At 32.5% G+C, this 21,982-nt stretch overlaps 1 protein-coding gene across 1 annotated transcript; it reads left to right on the top strand.

The window, feature by feature from the left end:
- The first annotated feature begins 8,987 nt into the window (after positions 1–8,987).
- Positions 8,988–15,469, top strand: LOC148598309 (uncharacterized). The gene is made up of 6 exons (XM_088561806.1): positions 8,988–9,090; positions 10,473–10,652; positions 11,248–11,412; positions 12,335–12,429; positions 13,221–13,317; positions 15,182–15,469. The coding sequence occupies exons 1-6, from the start codon at positions 9,036–9,038 to the stop codon at positions 15,433–15,435; spliced, it is 846 nt and encodes a 281-aa protein (XP_088417932.1). The 5' UTR covers positions 8,988–9,035; the 3' UTR covers positions 15,436–15,469.
- Positions 15,470–21,982: the final 6,513 nt, after the last annotated feature.

Raw genomic sequence — 21,982 nt, forward strand, 5'->3', positions numbered from 1 at the left:
ATTGTATACTTCTATTCCCCATACTCAATTAAAATCCCGACTTAAAAACATTATACATCGTTGTTTTTCCAAAAAAGATGGTACACCTAGATACAAATATATAGTTCTTGGTAAAGATTCCTCATAATTTGTAAGAAATAATTTCAAATCATCTTCCAAATATACAGAGGAAGATGTTTACAAAATACTGGAATTTTTAACAACATTTTTGTCCAGTGTGATGGACGTGTTTTTCAACAAACGGTCGGCATTCCAATGGGAACAAATTGTGCTCCTTTACTTGCTGACCTATTTCGTCACTCTTATGAGGCTGAATTTATAGCTGATTTGATCAGAAAGAAATAATATCGTTTGACTAGATCCTTCAACCTCAGTTTCCGCTATGTAGATGACGTATTATCTTTAAACAATCCTAATTTCGGGGATTTGATACATCGCATCTACCCAAAAGAATTTGAGATAAAGGATACTACAGACACTGTGAAGTCAGCCTCACATCTTGACCTACACTTAGAAATCGATGGTAAAGGAAAACTATTGACCAAACTTTACGACAAACGTGATGACTTTTCATTTAGAATTGTCAACTTTCCTTTCATCTGTGGCAACATCCCTTCGGCTCTTACGAATGGAGTGTTCATATCACAACTCATACGTTACGCCAGAGCTTGCCGAAACTACGCAGTCTTTTTGTATCGCGCTATAACTCTAACAAATAGGCTTCTGGAACAGGGTTATGTTGCTACAAGATTGAAGTCATCACTACAGAAGTTTTATGGTCGTCATCATGAACTCGTGGATCGTTATGATGTATCCATCAGCACCATGAAAACTGATTTATTCAACGGGTCATAGTTCACAATTCCTCGTTTGTCTACCCGGACTTGACCTTTTAGAAACACCCGCCGAGTTGCTCATAAAAAGTCAAGTCCGGGGTAGACAAACGAGGAAAGGAAAACTATGACCCGTTGAATAAATCAGTTTTCATGGTGCTGATGGATATACCATAACGATCCACGAGTTCATGATGACGACCATAAAACTTCTGTAGTGATGAGTTCAAACTTGTAGCAACATAACCCTGTTCCAAAAGCCTATTTGTTAGAGTTCTAGCGCGATACAAAAAGACTGCGTAGTTTCGGCAAGCTCTGGCATAACGTATCAGTTGTGATATGAACACTCCATACGCAGGAGCCAAAGGGATGTTGCCACAGATGAAAGGAAAGTTGACAATTCTAAATGAAAAGTCATCACGTTTGTCGTAAAGTTTGGTCAATAGTTTTCCTTTACCATCGATTTCTAAGTGTAGGTCAAGATATGAGGCTGACTTCACAGTGTCTGTAGTATCCTTTATCTCAAATTCTTTTGGGTAGATGCGATGTATCAAATCCCCGAAATTAGGATTGTTTAAATATAATACGTCATCTATATAGCGGAAACTGAGATTGAAGGATCTAGCCAAACGATATTATTTCTTTCTGATCAGATCAGCTATAAATTCAGCCTCATAAGATTGAAGGAATAGGTCAGCAAGTTAAGGAGCACAATTTGTTCCCATTGGAATGCCGACCGTTTGTTGAACAAACACGTCCACCACACTGGACAAATTTGTTGTCGATTAAAAATTCCAGCATTTTGAAACCCACCAGTATGTAGTAATCCATTTACGTCAGGTTTTATGGGGTTTTTTTTAATTTATACTATCATTTGTGTTTACTGTACCGATTAATTTGTTTGTTAGTTTGTTTTTTTGTATTATTTTTTTGTTTGTTTTTTTGTTTTTGTTTTTTGTTTGTTTTTTTGTTTGTTTGTTTTTGTTTGTTTGTTTGTTTGTTTTTTTTTGTGAAACTAATGTAACCACCCTGTAACCAAAGTAGAACCAGTGTAACCAATCTGAAATCAAAGTAGAAGCAGTCGAATCAATCTGTAACCAAAGTAGAACTAATCTAATGAACCTGTAACCAAAGTAGAACCAATGTAACTAATCTGATAACAATGTAAAACCAGTATAAGCAATCTGTAAAATAAATACAGTCAGTGTAACCAAATTGTTACCAAAGTGTAACTAGTATAAGCAATTTATTACAAGTGAAGAACCAAGGTACAAATATGTAACCAATATAATCCCAATCTGTTACCAAAGTATGAACAATGTAACAAATCTATAATCAAAGTATAACCAGTGTAACCAATCTGTAACCAAAGTAGAACCATTGTTTCCTGGTCTCGGGTTTTCTTTAAATAAAGGCATACTGCACAAACACTGACTACTTTACCGGAACTCTGACTTCGTTTCAGGAGAAAAATTACCAACTGAAATCAATAAATTAACTGAAATAGGAAACAAATAAATTTGATTGTCTAAAACACCATGATCAGTGGTACATAATAGAAACCACAAACAAACAATACAGGTACTTGGTAATTATTGTACCCGCTTGTCACAATTGCAATAATTTTATCCATTTCCACAAAATTGCAAATTTGTTATTTAGAATAAATAATTTAGTTTCTAGAAAATTAGGAGACAAAAATAAAAAAATAAATCGAACAACAGTATCTATAAGTTCAAGATTCGCGCCACAGATTTTAATCAAGTATATTGTGCTAGTGTAACAGATACAAGACTGCACCATTATTCGTAGAAAATACCTATACAAATTATGAAGAAACATGAGTATTTAACTTCAGTTCTATCCACACCCCATCCCCCATACACAAACATTTTCGACGTACCGTCAGAGATGCTCCTAAAAATGAGTAAATGAGTAGATGAATATTTACTAGGTCGTTTTTAAAAATTTTATTAGATTTTGTAGCATATTGCTTGTACATAAAGCATAAATAAGCTTGGTTTTTAGTTAAGTAATTCACTTAGTAGTATTCATATCACTCGAAACTAAGTTGCAGGGATATAACTTTTTAACCCGTCTGTCTGTCTCCCTGTTTGTCCGTCACAGAATGCTGTCACTTTGATCGCACTATCATTTTCTATACTGAAAGTTTAGTGAATAGTTTAGTGCTACAAAATCATGTATTGGATTGATTTTCAGATAAATTGATAAGGGGTTAACTTTTGTGTAAGGAGGGCTTATCTAACAGTTAATGTTTTATAATTTGGACCTGAAATTATTTTACTGATGCCTTTATTGTAGTTTGGTGAATGCTTAGAAGCAATGGAAACTTGGATGGACCGATTTTCACAACAAAAAAACTTTTCCGGGTATATAGAATGTCGAATTCCCTAGTGTTCTAAGGCGTTTGTCATCATGTCAATAAGAATTTGTGAAAGTTTCATCAAATTTCATTCTACGTTTTTAGTAGAGTTACGAATAAGAATCTAGTCCCCATATTTGACAAATGACTTAGTATACATTTTTTTATAAAGAAACCAAAGATATTTACATGAAAAAAATAAATAGGAAGAACACAATGGTGTCATATGATAGAGAATTTTTGATAGTTGCAATAAATCCTTTCAGCGGATTGAGAGGAAATGCGAATTATTTAATCTACTAATGACAAAGTCCATTCTTAGCATCAGCAAACCCATCAAAGTATGCATTTAGATCATAGAAAGACAGAATAAGAGGTGCGTAAGTGAATGAAAAAAAAAATCCCGCCCTACAAAAAAAAATGATAACGGTGAGCAATTATTTTGGAAAGTTTAAAGTTGTACAAAATAAGATATAGCATTAGCAATATTCTTTCTGTTGTTTATTTTTCTCATATTCAACGGAATTGTAAAAAAAAAAAGAGAAAGACTGAAATGATAAGATAAAATATCAAGTATATTTTGATACTTTAATCCATTCTCTTACTACGATGAGGTTTCTGCTAAGTCATAAAAGAAAAAGAAAAAAACATCCGTTATGATGTGATAAAGTCTATATCACTCACTGTATTAATATTTTTGTGTATTCATGCATGTATTAAGCATTATATGACACTTCGTAAGAGTGTTATTTAGTTCATTTCTTGTCGCAAGCAATGAAGTCAAAATTTATTTTTTTTTTTAAATGTGCTTAGCTAGCTATGGATGTTTACCGTCCGTTTCATGTAAGTGTTAATATAAAACTAAAACGGAAATGAAACTCAAACAAAACCAAAAATGCATTTGATATAGAAATTAACCATGTAGCAAGGTTTATAACAAACCGTTTTTGACGAACTGGGAGTTTGTGTGACGTCATCAAAACGGAAATAAATAGAAAGGGTAATAAATATGCTTTTTTAGATTTATGTTGAGAGAAAATTTAAGATACCTCAATTAGCATTAGACTCTCTTTAGGCCTTATGTTATCAAGTGGAGGTCATTAAAACATTGCAGACAGTCTAGCAATTAGTCTACTACAACGTAAATAATTTATTTCAGACACGAGTATAATACCTTCGTAATATCCACATTGCTCATTTACTTAAATAAATGAAAGGATTGAATTTCATGTGTTTCTCTCCTTGTGAATTTATTTGACAATTGCCATCAGATATGCTCATTTTTTTTTTTTTTTTGTAATCTAACCTCTATACACAATATATATCATGCATACATTTCCATTTAAATAGCTTCATTTTATTTTTGAATATTTAAACAATAAATAAGATGATATAATAATTCATGAATATAGGTAATTTTGAAATTTAATGACATTCTCAATTAGCTACTGTGAAATGTCTATTCAATATTTGTCCTGTGGAATGTACATGCTTACTAGTAACATTGTAGGTAAATCATGTTAAATTTTGACTGATTTGACCTAAAAATCTTTAAAAATTGACATCAGCTTTTATATGTAATGCATGTACCATGGAAATTATACATGCTTTCACTATGAATAGAATAGGGACACTCAAGTATAGTACAGTAAAATTGACATTTCTTTGTATAATGCCTTATTTTTTCTACAGAAGTGCTTTCAATGTCATACATTGTATCTAGAAAGATTAAAAGTTAGACATTAACATCGAAATAAGGCGGTAGAATATTTAAATACTGTTTCGTAAATTAGGGCGTTTTTTTTTAAATTCGGAAGCTGATGTCAAATGCTTTTTTTCAATATTTGTCATGTGATTGAAATTAATTATGACCATTGTAAGCTAGATTTACATTTTGCCGGTTCACCCATGGTGACAATTATTGAACGGTTCATCAAAGATACAAATAGAAACCAGTTTCAAAGTTAATAATACATGTATGTAGATCAGAAGTTAGAATAAAGATTTGTTTACTCTGTGTGTCATGGTTTGAACATGCGTTTTGTAACCCTGGTAGTATAATGGCAATTACAACTGTTTTGACAGTAGATCAGGGGTCTATTTCCGGTCGGGGTACTAAAAATAATGCATATCATTAGGAACTACATGTACATTAGTTGACAAATAAGAATTATCTCCTCTTAAAAAATAATGATAGAGCATTCTATTTGTAAGTTTTCCTGCAACTAGAATAAGATTTATGTGAAACCAAATTTCAGAAGCACTTAATATCTGTACTATAAAATCTGTTATTCAGGACAAATCTGTGTACCTCTAAAAGTTGCCTTGAATTTTTATGGTGTGGTTGTCTACAAAAAGACAAAGAATCAATTTATTAAAGAACGAACTTAACATGATGATAAAGGGGTGTTAGAGGTGAACTGTGGTTAAACCATTTAATTGTAAGAGAGAGGTAAGGACAATAAAGTGTACTGAATGGAAAAACTGTGTTTTGATATGAGCGAGTAGGATAGAAACTAGACAGATTAGAGATTATACTATTCAATATACATTATATTGTAGCCATTCACCACGAATGCAACGACATGGTATTTAAAGAAAAAATAGAACAGAAAAAGAAAACAGCACAAATCCTAGGAACACTTCAGTGTACTTACAGGTGTGTTGCTTATAAAATTGGATGAAATGACTGTTTCGAGCAAGTCATTACATTCCTCGAGACGTTTAGGTTTCCAACACGCATGGTACCTATACGCACGCTAAACGCTCACCACATGCATGATAAACGAACGCTACTATCGTGCATTTAAATGCACGATAAACGAACGCTCTCAGCGTGCGTTTAAACGCATGATAAACGAACACTCATAGCGTCTCTTTAAATGCAAGATTGACGAACGCTCAAGTCATGTGTTTAAATAATATTGACATATAATGAAGACAGAAAAAATATGAAATAAAATTAATGAAATTATTTAAATCAATAATAGCAAAAAATATAAAAATAACAGTTAAATCAATGAAATAATCAAAGTACAAAAATAAACGAACGCTCGAATCATGCGTTTAAATGAACACTTGTAATGTACGTTTAAACGTATGCTCCTAGTGTGCATTTAAACGAACGCTTCTATCGTGCGCTTATACGAACACAATACAATGTGTAAACGCACGTTAAAAGATGCACAAAATCTTAAATGGGAAACGTGAACATCTCAAGGAGTGTATACATGTGCACATATTTCTAATGACGATATAGTACAGTAAAAGACCCAGTCCTTCCCAAAAACAGTAGATAATCCACCCATAACTGAAGATGATTCAGTTGGGACATATTCACAATTGTGCATGCCATTGATAAAATGGAAATCAAACGTCCAAAAAATACCTTTCAAATAAATCTATGCTAATATATTTTTTTTTTTATTTTAGTAAAATGAAGCTCTTGTCTGGGGATCATTATTTTTTTTTCTACTCGAGTACCTTGCACTGAAGAAGCATGATTTGGAAGCTAGTGCTCTAATGTTGTTGTTATTTTTTCTTTGAAGCCTCAACAGTACTCGAAAGGCTTACGCAGGACGAAACATGGTCGATTTTGTGCGCTCTGCTGCAGCCAGCCAATGTCAGAATCAATGTCACCGTATTTACGTATTCTTATTTTGTATCAAAAAATTCTTTTTTACTTTACTTTTCCGTCATTAGACTAAAAAAAATGATGATTTAAATTTAAACTAAGATGTGATTATTCCAAATGCAAAAAAAAAATAATAATAATAACTACGAAACTATATACAGGTGCGTGATCAAATCTCGCAAGATTTAATTTCCATGGCAAATTGTTTACAAATGTCTGCGCCCATGTTATAATTTTGACTGGTAAATTTCATCGATTTCAGGATATCTAACATACCAGCAGGTATGTATACAACGATTGAATGAATATAAATAATAGATGGCATTCTTTGTTTTAGATGAAATGCCTGACACAAAAGTCAAAAGTGTCGATACACATTATTTTTGTGATATCTACTCTAGAAGGTTACAGTGTATATTATGAACGATCACGGATCAGATAATAGGAGAGTTCGCCTATCTCATTAGTGATGTCATATTCACTTATTTGCATATCATTAAGTGTCAATTTGGTTGGCAAATAAACAACTCAATTTCGTGATTAGAATCCAAATTTTCAAAACTTTATAACTTTGTTATTTTATATTCAATTTTGGTTCTGTAAAATGTTTCATTTAGATAAAATAATTCACATTTTGTATATTAATTTATAAATCGTTTTCTTAAAAAAAATAAATTTGTAATGATATTTATTTGTAAACCTCTTTTTTCATATAAAAATATAACTAAAATCTGATGCACATAATGCCTAATTACTTAGTGTTTATTTAAAAATTATATGGATAAAAATAATTTAATTTGCAATTCTGGGAACCAGGTATGGTCTAAAATGTGTAATCCGTACCTGTACCAACAGTTCCCAGTATCCACATATTATTTTGCCAATATCTTCATTATTACTTGCTATTCCCAGTTGAAAGTTTGTACACATTTACAAACATTATGGTTTGGCTATGATTAATGATTTTAAAATGTTTATTAAAAAAAATGATTTTATTCGATTTTCTGTTTTCAAAAGGTCTAAAATGTGTAACCCAAAATGCCTGTTCTAATTTAATGCATGTTTGACATTATAACATCATTATCTCATAAAAAAAATTTCATTGACGAAAAGTTAAAATCGCATCAGACTCTGTTTATGAGACTTTGTTTTTTATTCTGGATAAGATCACATCCATTCTTTGCTGGTACAGGGATTCCGGTAGGTACGGTGCAGAAATCAAACTCAATCTCTTCTTTTTTAAAACAATATCAAATCTTTCAAAACTTTATCCAGTCTTAAGGTGAAGGTTTAACCTCTTAATGATTTCAGAAAAACGTAAAATTCGGACAGGACAGTGAGATATAGTCAATAAATAGTTGGGTACGATATGCTCTTGGGATGACTACCAACTTTCAACAAGTATTGCCCTTACATCCCAATTTGCAACAAATGTTACCTTAAGGGTACAAATATTCAACAAATATTGCATTTGGGGTACCAATATTTAATAATTGAGTGTTGCCATTACGGTATATATGTTCAACAAATAATGCCCTGAGGGTACCAATATTCAACAAATATTGGCCTTAAGATACCAATTTTCAACAAATATTAATAAATATTGCCCTTATGATACCAATATTCAACATATATTGGCATTGAGATACAAATATTCGACCGACATCGTCTGTAAACCCTGACTAACGCTACTTACTTAATACGCATAATGTGTAGAAAGTGATTCAATTATTTCCGGCTCTGACGGAAAATCGAATGATCTTGAATAACGATGTGATGTCATACAGTTGCTTTGCATGGTTTTATCTTATGTTACTTGAGTTACATGTACACAGGTTGAAAGGGTTTGCAAACTTTTCAGAAATTAACCTTCTTACATTGCTAGAACCCGAAATGCCTTAGATTTTCTATCCATTGTTAAAAATTTTAATATGACACGTAGAATTGATGGAATTTACCCTTTTACTGGTTTACTAGAAATTTTAAGATTGTTATGCTATTTATGTTTTAATCGAAACTGTACACTATGTTATGATGCAACATATGTGTTTACTGCATAAATGTTTGTTTTTTTTTCAACAGATGTACTCAAAACAAACATCTTTTTGGACATTTTTTTACATATTTCTCAGTTCAAAATGTATAAGAATCAGAGTGTTTGCCAGGTAGATCACAAGGACAAACGATGTGGAAATTTACACTGTTAGTGCTTGCCGTTGGCATTGGAGCCAGAAATTATGGTAAATATGTTAATTTTGCTATAATTTATTATAACACTTGTATCGTGCTTGGGTACATGTGAAAGTATTGCTTGTTAAGATACATTGTAACTGTCATTTCTTTACTTATTGTTAAACATAATGCGAATATATGATATTGAACTCGAATTAATGTATTATACCTAACGACCCAGTACGTACTCATCATAGTGAAAACATCAGAAAAAAGTTCTAAATTTATATTCAAGAGTAATCATGGGAATCCAGATTCTAACAGAAATCAAAAGAATGTAATCCAGGGACAAAGACCAGACACACACAACAAAGACCATAAAGTAATTAAATAATACATACAAAGTAACAAAAGCAAATGAGCAACTCGTACTCCACTCAAAACTGGTAGCATGGACCAGGTATACCGGTAGGGTAAGCGACACCCGCCGAGTTGCTTATAAAAAGTCAAGTCCGGAGTAGACGAAAGAGGAAAGGAAAACTATGACACGTTGAACAAATCAGTTTTCCTGTTTGTATTTGATAGTTTACCAGGGTTGAAGTTGAACCTATGCGTTACCTTCTTCTAGAAGGATTGTCAGTTGTTGACGACAGATTTATCATATGTGGTACTCCTTTAACATTTTGAATCTAAAAAAAAATTAGACTATACTTAATTAACCAGACTAACATAAGTCCTAGTACTTTTTGAACGGCACATGCCAACTCATGATAATTCTAATAACACCTGTCAATTCCAAAAGTTCCATTAAAATTAGCCAAATTAGACGAATTGCCAAAATAAAAGGATTGTCACAATAAGTACAAATTATAGATGTGTTCAGATAGTTCAAATTACTTATAAACGACCAAAAGTTTTTCAGGTAACAAGTAAAGTAGAAGTCTGTAAGAATAATGAAAATTCTGAAAAATGTAATACATCCCGAAAAAGGCTACGCATTTTTATTTTTGTTATTAAGTTGCTTTATATGTCTTTGTGATGAAATGCATAATTATTCATTCCAATCTGTCTGCTCTTAGGAGATAATTCACATTGAAAATCAATTGTATTTTATTTTCATTTACAGAGTTATCTTAATTTTAAATTCTACAGTGCATTCTACATATCTTTATATCTTACGAACAAGAGTTCTATGAAAAGCTACATGTTATTTTCTGTTTTTCTAAGCATTTAAATAAAACATAAAAAAAACATGTAGGCTTTCCAAGCATGTATCAAAGTCTGCATGGAGACTTTGATACATTTTTGACTTAATATGTATGATAGCCACATATTTCCCCCGATGACTTCAGAAATACCACTCAAACAACAGGATGATAAAATAAGTACCAACCAAATAATAGTGAAACATACTTAAATAAAAATAGAAAATTACTGACCAATTGAATAGGACCAGCATATAGATCCAGGACATGGATAAGACGACACGAAGTACCAGTTTATAAACCATGGACATGGAAAAGACAACACGAAGTACCAGTTAATAAACCAAGGACATGGACAAGACAATATAAACCACCAGCGTGCAGTAGATATCAACAAGAGCAAAATAAAGATATTTGTAACAGAGGTAAGGCCGATCTGATTTAATTATTTTTTACCTTCACGAATATACCATGACTTTGAGTAGGTAGGTGACATCTTGTCTTCTTCACAACGAACCTTTCATTTCGCACAAGACAAGTAGATCACTTATGAGAAGAAGTTTTTTATAGGGTTGAAAATTTAGAAATAGACATTTTCATTTTTGTTAATGAAAAAAAAAGGACACAAATATACATTGAACAGAATCGCAAATGAATTGGTCTTCGTTTGTTACAGGTTCTTCAACTTTGAAAAAGCTTTTTAATCAGTTTACTAAATTACATTTTTGACATGGCGGGTATTGCTGGCGGATCAGGACATGCTACACCCTTCCGTAGCACCTTTGTCATTCCATGTTTTTTGTTGGAGTTCGTATTGTTAGTGCTATTATTTTTGTGTAATGTTTTGTTTCCCTTATCGTCAGGTTTTATGTGTAATCTTTTTTATTCGCCTGATACGTCGGCTTCATATGATATCAAAAAGACAATTATAGATAATAAAGTTTCTTCAAACAGTTTATGTTTCCTATAAATGCAGAAGAGTTATATGTTAGGGAGTCATTGTTTTTTTTTCTTTTTCAGATAAATGTCCAGAAATTGCAAACTTCATAAATGGAAACGCTACTTACGAAGGAATGTCAGTTGGGCAAAGTGCAACTTTCTCCTGTGATAAGAATCATAATCTTTGTGGTGTGAAAAACACAGTTTGTAAACATGATCTAAAATGGAGTGGCCCAAATTCAATTTGTAAGTTATAATACTTGGACAAATGTGAATTTGCAATCTGCAAGTTATATAATTTGAACAAATCTGATATTGTAGTGGCTTAAACCCTACCTGTAGGTTATAAAACTTGGACAAATCTGAAATGAAGTGACCCAAACCCTTTCTGTAAGTTATAAAACTTGGACAAGGAAATATAAATGATATAAAAATAGTGTAGATTAGGCGATGTTATAGGGATTGTCATTGTCGCTCGTTGAATAACTTTGTGTCTGACTGTCTATCTGTAATATCACTTGCTAGAACACTTCTTCCTAATTAATGATGCCACATTTAAGAATGTTGAGAGATTGTCGTGTTCAGTGCTTGTACAGTCAACTCCTCGATAACAAGTACAAAACTTTTGAACAACTAATTTGAAAGGTTTTGTACTATTTATAGATTTGGTTTCCATGTTCACTGTTGTTTAATTTATAATTTCAAAAAACTACTCCTAAATTTAGAAGTCAACCAGAGAAATGTTATCCTCGAATGTTTTCGCTTCGACACTGTCTTGCTTTTAAAGTATATTACCATTATGACATGAATATGACGGTGTGCTTTGTCAATTTCATTTTCTTTCTTCAAGTGTGCGAAACTCATATAGAGTGAATGGTATCCTTTGATAAGAAATAAAGTACAGAGTCTTTACCTCCAACAAACGTTTAAGGAGGTAGACCTAGGGAAAGGGACATACCTCTTCAAATCAATGATATGTTTGTATCGAATTCAATTTCACCAAAGCATATGAAGCTTTCGTTTGAAACAGAATAAAATCAGTCCAAGTTAATTTCATGCTTACGTGAGATTGATGTAAAATTCTGAATACAATCTTTCCAATGATTTTTAACAGTTGTATCCCTTACCCCAGGTCTACCTCCTTATAAGCAATCTTTGTATGTTGCAGGTGTCCCTTTTTGCTTCCCTGGTAATTTCAGCTTCTCATATGGTTCTTCTAAATACTTCGTCAGTGGTTTTCACCTTTCATATAGTGAATCTAAGGTAGGGTATCTTCCATTATACTAACTACAGTTCATAGTAAATAGTAACCACCAGGCGTAATCAACAATAAATATTATATGAAAAACCATTTAATGCCACTGTCAAATGAGAAATTTAGATTATTAGATCTTCCATATCATACCAAGTTTTCATAATAGTAACGATTATGCATCATGGCCAGGTACCTGTGGATTCCACAGTTTATTTTTGCTGTATTCATTGAATGGAAATTAGAAATAGGTATCGTATAGGTCAACTAACATGGGCCAGGGAAGAGAAAGCAAAGTGAATGTAGCCTTTATACTGATTTAAAATTAAAATCTGCGGTTCTTCAACAAAGACTTTTTTTCAAATATTGTTTACAATATCTTGATCCAGTATGCTCAATAGTTTTTTTTCCTTTAATAGACAACCGTTTACTTATCACATCTCGCCCCATTTATCTGTCGTCCTTTTTTTCAATGACTGAACAAATGTAAAAACAAATGTATCAGAGCGTTGCTCGGTCGTAGGCAGTTCCTACCTCAAATTATAATGATATAATACAATTCAGAATCATATGATAATAAATTTGTACATACCAAGTGATGGTATATAACCATTCAGAGAAATGTTATTGCATTTTGAGGTTCATAACGTAAAAGAAACTAATCTAATACGTGAAAACGATTTTTGACGTTGAAATATCGTACCCAAACATATATTACAGAACATTACAAATGTAAATACACCGGTAAAATGATGAAGTAAAATGTTGACCCTAAGATTACCAAAGAACGATTAAATTTCAGAAATTTTGCCAAGATTTAAACGGTACCATTGTGATGATAAATTCAAGAGAAGAGCAAGACTTAATCCGCTGTGTGCTTGATACCCTTAGCTATAACGGTAACAACACTTTCTATTGATATATGTATATATAATTATTGAACATCAAACATAGATTAAAACTGTGAGTAAAACATCTCGCTTGATATCATCTAGGAATTCCATTGAGGGACTTTTGTTGATGGGATACAAATTAATGTCAATTTAACAAGCGACGAATTCAAATACCCTACAAAATGTAAATGTCCAATGAATGCAAAAGTACCAGTCATATGAATACTTTAAATTTCGATATGCTGTACACGTGTTTGAAGGAGTAACCTTTCATTGAAAAATATAATCCACTTTTTTCATTCTTAACATTATACCATTTATCCCCACTAATTAAAGTGCCTTTAAATTACAGAGATGAAGCTTTATATATCCCCTGCTTGAAAAGTGTGGCTATATAGTAATGGAGTTGCCATTTCATCTATAACAAATAATTCCGTCACACATTTCTTGGCTTCTACTAGAGTGAATGATTAGATATTTTGTATATGACATAAGCATGATGATTCGTACAATGTCTCCCCTTCCCAGCTTTCTGTGTTTTTTATTTTTTTTTCTTTCGCCTTTGTAGATTTCTCAGCACCCATCGGAAGGGATGATTAGATTTTTTGTTTATGGCTAACTCATGATGACTCATACAGTGTCTCCCTTTCATCAAATTCTCACCAATTTCTCAAAACGGAATGTTGATTTTTAACTACATTCAACTTCAATAATTAAAGAGAAATAAATTACCAAGAAAGCATTGAAATTCATTGAGCAAACTTTGGTTTCTTCTGTTAGCTATATAGGGAACTTAAAATTGCTTTTCTGAACAATCCATTGTCGATTTAGAACAAACTCTATTTGATATATATATGAAATTTACATTTTATTGGAACAAAATAGTCAGTTTGACAAAATTTACCCCGTGCCACCCGTACCATACCGTACCATAGCATCTGCTTGATCTTTACATGAACAGCCTCTTAAATGTTTCCAATGTTATTACAAATCCTGTTTTTATGGGTAACTGGTGCGTCGTCCCACCAAGTTAATACTCACTGGTGCGTCTTCCCACCAAGTTAATACTAATTGGTGCGTCTTCCCACCAAGTAAATACTCACTGGTGCGTCTTCCCACCAAGTTAATACTCACTGGTGCGTCTTCCCACCAAGTTAATATTAACTGGTGCGTCTTCCCTCCAAGTTAATACTAACTGGTGCGTCTTTCCACCAAGTAAATACTCACTGGTGCGTCTTCCAACCAAGCTAATACTCACTGGTGCGTCTTCCCACCAAGTTAATACTCACTGGTGCGTCTTCCCACCAAGTTAATACTCACTGGTGCGTCTTCCCACCAAGTAAATTCTCACTGGTGCGTCTTCCCACCAAGCTAATACTCTTTGGTGCGTCTTCCCACCAAGTTAATACTCACTGGTGCGTCTTCCCACCAAGTTAATACTCTTCTGATGATCACATGAATCAAATAACATGGAAAAACCTACAAACATCCGGGATTTTTTTGGACTTTACCAAGTGCTGAAATTGTCATTAAGATAATTTTCCGAATTAAAATGTTTTTATAGTGATCGCTGACGCGAATTTCGGATTGAATACTACAGATCTGCAAAAGAAGAAAAAAAGGCATGAAAAAGATTAAATTCTAATCGAATGTTCTTAGAGAGTATGATTTTTGGCTATGCCTATAATCGTCTAATTCCGTGTCGAAAAATTACGTTACTCCCTCCAGAATATTATTCAGCCATTCATAGTTCTGATCGTAAATTCTACAAGTTATGGTGTCGCTGAAGCTCCGTCCGTATTAAAGAAAGAAATTTCACTAAGTTGGCATAAAAGATACAATTTTCAAAATAAAAATGTTTTATCTTTAGAAGGTTTATTGGATGTTTGCCAAAATGACAGAACTTATATCTGGTTAGGTGTAGTGAAAACTGACGGAATTTGGAAATTTATCAACGGTGACAACATAACTGAACACTTTTGGGGTTTTAATGAACCGAATAATAATGACTTCTGTACAGATTTACACAGAAGGAGTTCGTATGATTGGTACGGTCACAATGGGAGTTGCAATTCATCATTTATACGCATGCACATAATATGCGAGATGTATGCTGACATCTAAATTTTATGGAAATAAATTAAAGTTTGAAACCAGATTCTGTTGTTTATGTCATTCAAAATTACAATATTTCTTGCTGTAAACTATAACCGGTTAATTGGTCTGTCTATAACCGCAACTCATAACTTGCTTGTTAAACATGGACTTACAATGTACATTAATTGGCAAAATATTTTAATTGATTCCAGAGGCTTTAATGCATTTTCTTTTGCCCAACTTGTGAAATGTCCGCCATTGTCACTTTGTTTAACGCAACCACATACCAACAATCTGTTTTTATATCAAGCAATATAATAAAGTCAATTTGAAGGCGACTGATCAATAATAAAGTTGATATATCTTATGCCGGAACTCGCAAATGCAAAGATTTAAGTGTCTTGCTAGAAGCTATAAAATACCTTGCAATGATCCGGAGCAGTTCGATATAACCACAGAGGTCAAAACTCTCATCAGTAGAAACGTGTAGGGCTTGATAAATCCCAAAATTTGTATTGCAGTTAAACGTTTGACACATGATAAAATTTTACCCTAATTCATTAACAGTTCAAGTCACAACCTCTACAAACATCACAGTCTTCCTTTGGTGTATGACACGTTGTTTTACAATCCTAAAGAGATCAACAATTTTACTGAAGTTATTACCCTTATTTTTAAAACTTTGTATGAAACAATAAAAAGATCAATCCACTCTTTTATTTTCCAGTATTTTCAATTTTCAATTTCAAAGAGATATATTTTCGTGTACCTAAGGTCACCATCGACGACGCTCCGTACAGCCTCATTTTTGCTGCCATATAACTAAAAGTACTATCTATTGTGTGGTCGTTGTTTTCTGTTTGCTGGATTTATGATGGTCGATACTGTATTTTGTTCACAATGACGTACAAAAACTCAAGTTTATCAACCCCAACCCAGGGGCAGTCGTTTGTTTCCTGCCTTATTAACCGCTGCAGACAAACCTTTCGACATTCTCTGACAAAAGTAAAATGAAGCACTGTTTGACAACCGGAGTACATCTCATAAAATCATTCTATTTTCCCGACTTGCAAGATACTTGCATTTTCAGAGCGCCTAGAGTGAATTTCCAACGTCAGACGCTGTTTCGAAGCTTGCAAGTTTATATCTTGTCGGTGGACACTTAACAGCATAGATGCATGAAATACTAACAAACGAGGATGATTGAGGGTTTTATTTCATCAATTTAAGCTTGAAAAGTTGAAATATAAAATATGCCTTAATACAACTTCTTTCATTTCCTGTATATAAAATATGTCTACAGTCTCTCCGAAACATAGTATGCTCTTCGTTTAAAACTGTTCAAATGTTGACTATTCAATTAGAATATATATTAAAAGTAATGATACTATTTTTTTTAACATCTCTTATTAACTTATCACGAAATAAGCGAAATTCGTAATAAGAGATTTGTTTAAATATACTTTATGATTTCGTTATTTTTTATACTAATATCTTTATATTATTTTAAGAAAAAATGTTTCTTTTTTATAATTCTAAATAAATCAAAATCCTACACAGTAAGATTTTGTTGTCCTAGCCAATTGTTTTTTTTTTTTTGACAAAGTGGAAGGCAAAAGACGATTTACCATCAAGCAGACCTGGAATAACAACAGAGATAGAGTCAGCCAAATTTTGTTTTGATAGAACGCTTTTTAATAGTCGTGAGCAATTCAGCGTATACCCATTTCAAATTACATATTTATTGCAAACTCGTAAGAACAGCATTTCATTTGTTTAATGTGAATAAACGCAAAACAAATAAAAGATAATTTTCCAATGCTCTTAATCCCATATTAAAACGCAAAATAAAATCTAACAGTTTTAGAAATCACGATAACATATATTACGTTTTATAAGGAAACTGTACCACATGTTACAAGGTTTTATTGACACAAAATGTTCTAATATAGATAGTTATATTTCTTTGGGGAAAAATAAAGTAAACAATGTCAAATACGGACCTTTACTAAATTATATTATAATAACTCCCCTACCGACTCATTGTCATTGAAAATACAAAATTAAAATTTATAAAAATACATGAAAACACGACGGATAAAACAAGACGGTTACACAGTGAAAGACAACGTGAAAAAAAAACAACAAAAATAACACTTCAACAAGAGAACTTCATTAATAAATAAACAGAACATCTTGAAATATTACAATGAACAGTTAAGTGTAAGTGTTTATAAGAATCAGGCAAAATGAGAAAAATCAGAAACACGAATGTCAAATCCCCTCATATCTGACCATATGATATCACTCAAGGATGATTTCTCTATTTGAAAAGTCCGTATTTGATCTCTGTGTCACTTGATTTGCTCCAACATTTTTCAATAGAATGCTAGAAAAATAAGGTTTTATAACAGAGTTATCTGCCCTTAGATGTTATTTCCATAATTCTGATGGTTCAAATAGTAAAAATACACTATCAAAATAATGGGTTCTTCCATATCATGTTTCACCAACTGCCTGATTCTTTAAAAGACCGATAGTTAAGTACGCCATTACGGTATAATAAAATAACTGTGATCAGTAAAACTATAGAAATATGGTTTAAAATGTCAAAACTTTGCTAATATAATTAATACTTGCAACATTTTATACTGAAAATTAGACAGAAGGCATTTTCTTACAGTATAAAATAACTATCCATTTGGAGTGTATTTGAAAAAAAAAAACCTTTTTTTGTTTTCATTCTAAATAGTTTGTAAAACATTAGTTATAAAAATTAAATTGTTTAGATAATCGAATCAGTGTGACAAAACTATTATCTGGTTTCATCTTATGATTTTATTAACTGATTAATTTTCATATCTTAATAATTTTACAAAAATGATATTTTAGAGAAATTTTCCTGATTTTGAACGAACCTCCATTATAAAGGTAATATTAATTAAAAAAATTTTCAAGAGCACTACTTGAGCATCAAGAAGCTACTGGAACAATTTCCAGTATGTCTTTTTCCCATTGTACAAGCAATCAATCACTATACCACAAATTACATACTAGTATATAAACTATAACAGTGTGAAAAAAAAACAAAAACATAACGTGTATCGGTGCTATACAGAAGTCTCAAATGCAAGCAGCTGTGACGGGGGTATTATATCTTGTTTCACTATTGGTTGTTCTAGGAAGGATGGACCTGTTCGCGCCCTTTCTGCCGATTTCGATCTTTGTTTCTTTTTTGTCTTATTCTTTTTGTCATCACGTGACCTTCTGCAAACAGCACTGTCGCCTGTTATCTGTCAAAAAGAAAACAAGGCGTTATTTCAATTAGACATCGTGATAAAACTGTAAATATCATATTGACAAGAAAAATGTCAATAAAACAAAAGGAAGAGGAGTTTTATAAATCATACTGAATTTAATCCAATTTAAGGTCTCTGATGGATGTGATAACTATAAAACTGGACTTTCTCTGAGTGTGTTTTCCATGTCTAGCCTTTGCCTATGGACAACCTTGGATCCCTTGATTACTCTTTCAATAAATTTTTAGAATAAATGAAATTCGTCTAGAAATTGGGGAAATCTAATGACGTATTTTCTTCATTATATATTGTATTCTCCAATAATCATTTATACTTCAGTAATATTAGATTCAAAACTACAATTACATAAAATCATTGTTTGATGATAATGATACGTACATATTTAAAAACAAAACCAAATTCATTTATATTCAATTGTTAATACAAAAGAAATTGCAGATCTGAACGCATTCAATTCATAAATCATAAAAATTATATTGACTTTTTTTCTTGTTGTTTTTCATTGGTCAGTATCATTTAATAAAAATGTTCTTATTCATAGACAGTATTTACATACCACTGGCAATGCCTTTCTCTGCATGGCAGAAATTGGAGGCGTTGGAGGAGGAATGAATAGTGACTTAGGAGGTAATCCTGAGAGAGGAGGTTACAACGTATTCCGCATTTCCTGAGTTGAACCCGCTTTAGGTACGATAGAGGATAACTTAGAGTCCGATGTTCTAACTGAATGTAATTCTCTTTCTGACACAGACGATAACCTTTTCACATTTGGTTTAAATTTACGTTTAACTGCTGCAAATAATTCAGACGGGGAGAGTGCTGACGGAGCTGCCGGAGACATGACGGAAACACCAGCTTTAGCAATCGTGTTTTTAGCTGAACTGTCCAAACTGACTGAACGTTTAACAGCTTTTCGTTGTTTTTTCTTTTCTAATTTTGTTTCTTTAGTTGTTGTTTGTGGTTCTTCTATTTGATTATCCATTTCAGCAGACAAGTTTATATATTCGTCTACTTGGTCACCGGAAACCAATGTAGAATCTGAAGCGTCTTTTTTCAAATTTGTTTCGGCACGTACGATGACTTCTCTTTCTCGCTTAGAGACACTTTCATGACTCCGACTTCTTGTGGGCCATGGTTTATGGATGTTTGATTCAGTCGGAATATCAGCTGCAAAAAAATTGTTTTCTAGCAGTTTTTGGAGTCACTATTTCTGCACTTGCAGACAAATTGTTTTTGGCAGGAAGTATATGTGTGACAGGTATTGGAGCGAGATACTGTTGTAAACTACACTGAGCAGAATCAAAAGAAAGCGATGTGTTGTGCTAGTCTGCGGAGATAATCTAACAGATTGAGACGATCCAGACTGACTACTCCCCTGAGGAGAAAGATTTACAGATTTTAACAAACAAGTATCTATAGAAATGCTTTTAGGAATCTGCCTAACTGTGTTTGTCTCAACTGAATGTTTTGTTACAGTCTGAGAAGTTGATACAGTCGTTCGTGTTGTGTTCAAACAACGTGGAAGTAAAAAGCTCGGTGGAGGGTCTGGGAACTTCATCTTCAGACCTTGTTCCTTGTGAACTGTGGTCATAATGTTTTGTTTTCTGTCAGCAATTGACCCTAAATGTATTCCTGGAATCTCTATATCTGATTCATCTTTCATGTTTGTCCCACTTAGACTTCTTTGGTATTTTATAGAACTGTCCGGTGTCGTAGGGCCATATTTATGTTTAAGGAATTCGAGTTCCTTATTGTTCAGAGTGTCGCTCACGAAATCATCCTTTAGTGCATCAAGCTCTGAACTAGAAAGACTCCTAAAATTATAATATATGAGCATACAAATATGATGAATAAAAATAAACGCAAATATTGCGTCACATCAAGAAGCAGAAAATGACAATGGATAATATGTTATAATAATAATTAAAAAAAATCATTATATATGTTGCTTCAAGACAATGTTTTGTTCATTATTTGATACAACGAACGCAGATACAAACTCGTGTTTTAACTGACGTTCAAACTAAAGGATACACAGTTAAAAATGAGTGCCACTTTCCGTGAGGTTCCTGACTTAACCACGTAACCAGTTTCTTTTTTTCATTTGGGTGTTCCCCTTTTGAGATAAAAAAAAATAAAAGCCAGTTAAGACGTACTACTTAACTATAAGCATATGGGTAAAATTTTGAATTTTTTTGAACTGAAAATACTTTATCTTATGTTAACTTTTTATAACAAAACTATTTAACGCTCAGAACCACATATGACAGCTGGATAGAGCTGGTTAGACATCGAAAAGTGGCTTATTGGATGATTTCGTTCAATTGCCTTTGCACATTTGTTAATTTGCAAAATAAATCGTTAATATAACGTATTGTAATGTTTGCAAAAATAATGATCCTTCCGTCATATGAGAACTTAAAAATATCTCTTACAAGTTTCCTCAATTTTAAAATGCAAACCCTCAATAGGAGTAAATAATAACATATCAAAGAACGGAGCACTGACGAGCAGATGAACATACGAGACGTTTGATATTACTGCCTTTCCGCGGGGATTAAAGAAAGGATAAAATCGTCCAAAAGTGATTTCAGCACTTACTAATAATTTATAGTGCATTGGGTATGACTCTATGTGAAACTAAAAACTGCAAAATATTTTTGTGTAAAATCCAAGATGGCCGATATATGGCTGCCATTTTGCATTTACCAAGATAATATGGAAAATCTCCTACTTCATTAATTCTGATGATGCAAAAGGTCAAAATTACTTTCAAAATGGTGGGGTTTTCAAGCCATGTTTTACCTTCTGTCTGATTCTTACAGAGATTCTCACTTACGTAGTGTCAATGTTTTCCGTATATCACACGAACGACATAATTATTTAGGTTTGCAAATTGAGAAATAAAATAGAATGGTTGTTTAGTGGTATGCAGTGAAGAAGCACTGCAATATTTTTCCACCATTCAACTCAAACATTTTGACTAACTTCATTTTCCCCAACCTTAGATACAAGTATTTTCGGTTTCTGTATAAACATTTAACATTCTGAAAATTTTAAGTTGTTTGGAAACTTGAAAAAAAAAACTTTTCTTCCTTTACAGATTCTTCAGAGGACTGGGACTTTAAGAATCAAGTAGCATAAAAAACTGATCATATTCGAAGTACTTATAAGAAAACTCAATTTCGGTTAATAAAAATGTACATAAGCATGGTGCTCGTTAATTCATTTTTCATTGTAATGCACTCATGCAC

The sequence above is a fragment of the Perna viridis genome, chromosome 14, assembly GCF_037379345.1.
Source record: "Perna viridis isolate PV_CMFRI_1.1 ecotype Kerala chromosome 14, ASM3737934v1, whole genome shotgun sequence".
Classification (NCBI taxonomy): Eukaryota; Metazoa; Mollusca; class Bivalvia; order Mytilida; family Mytilidae; genus Perna; species Perna viridis.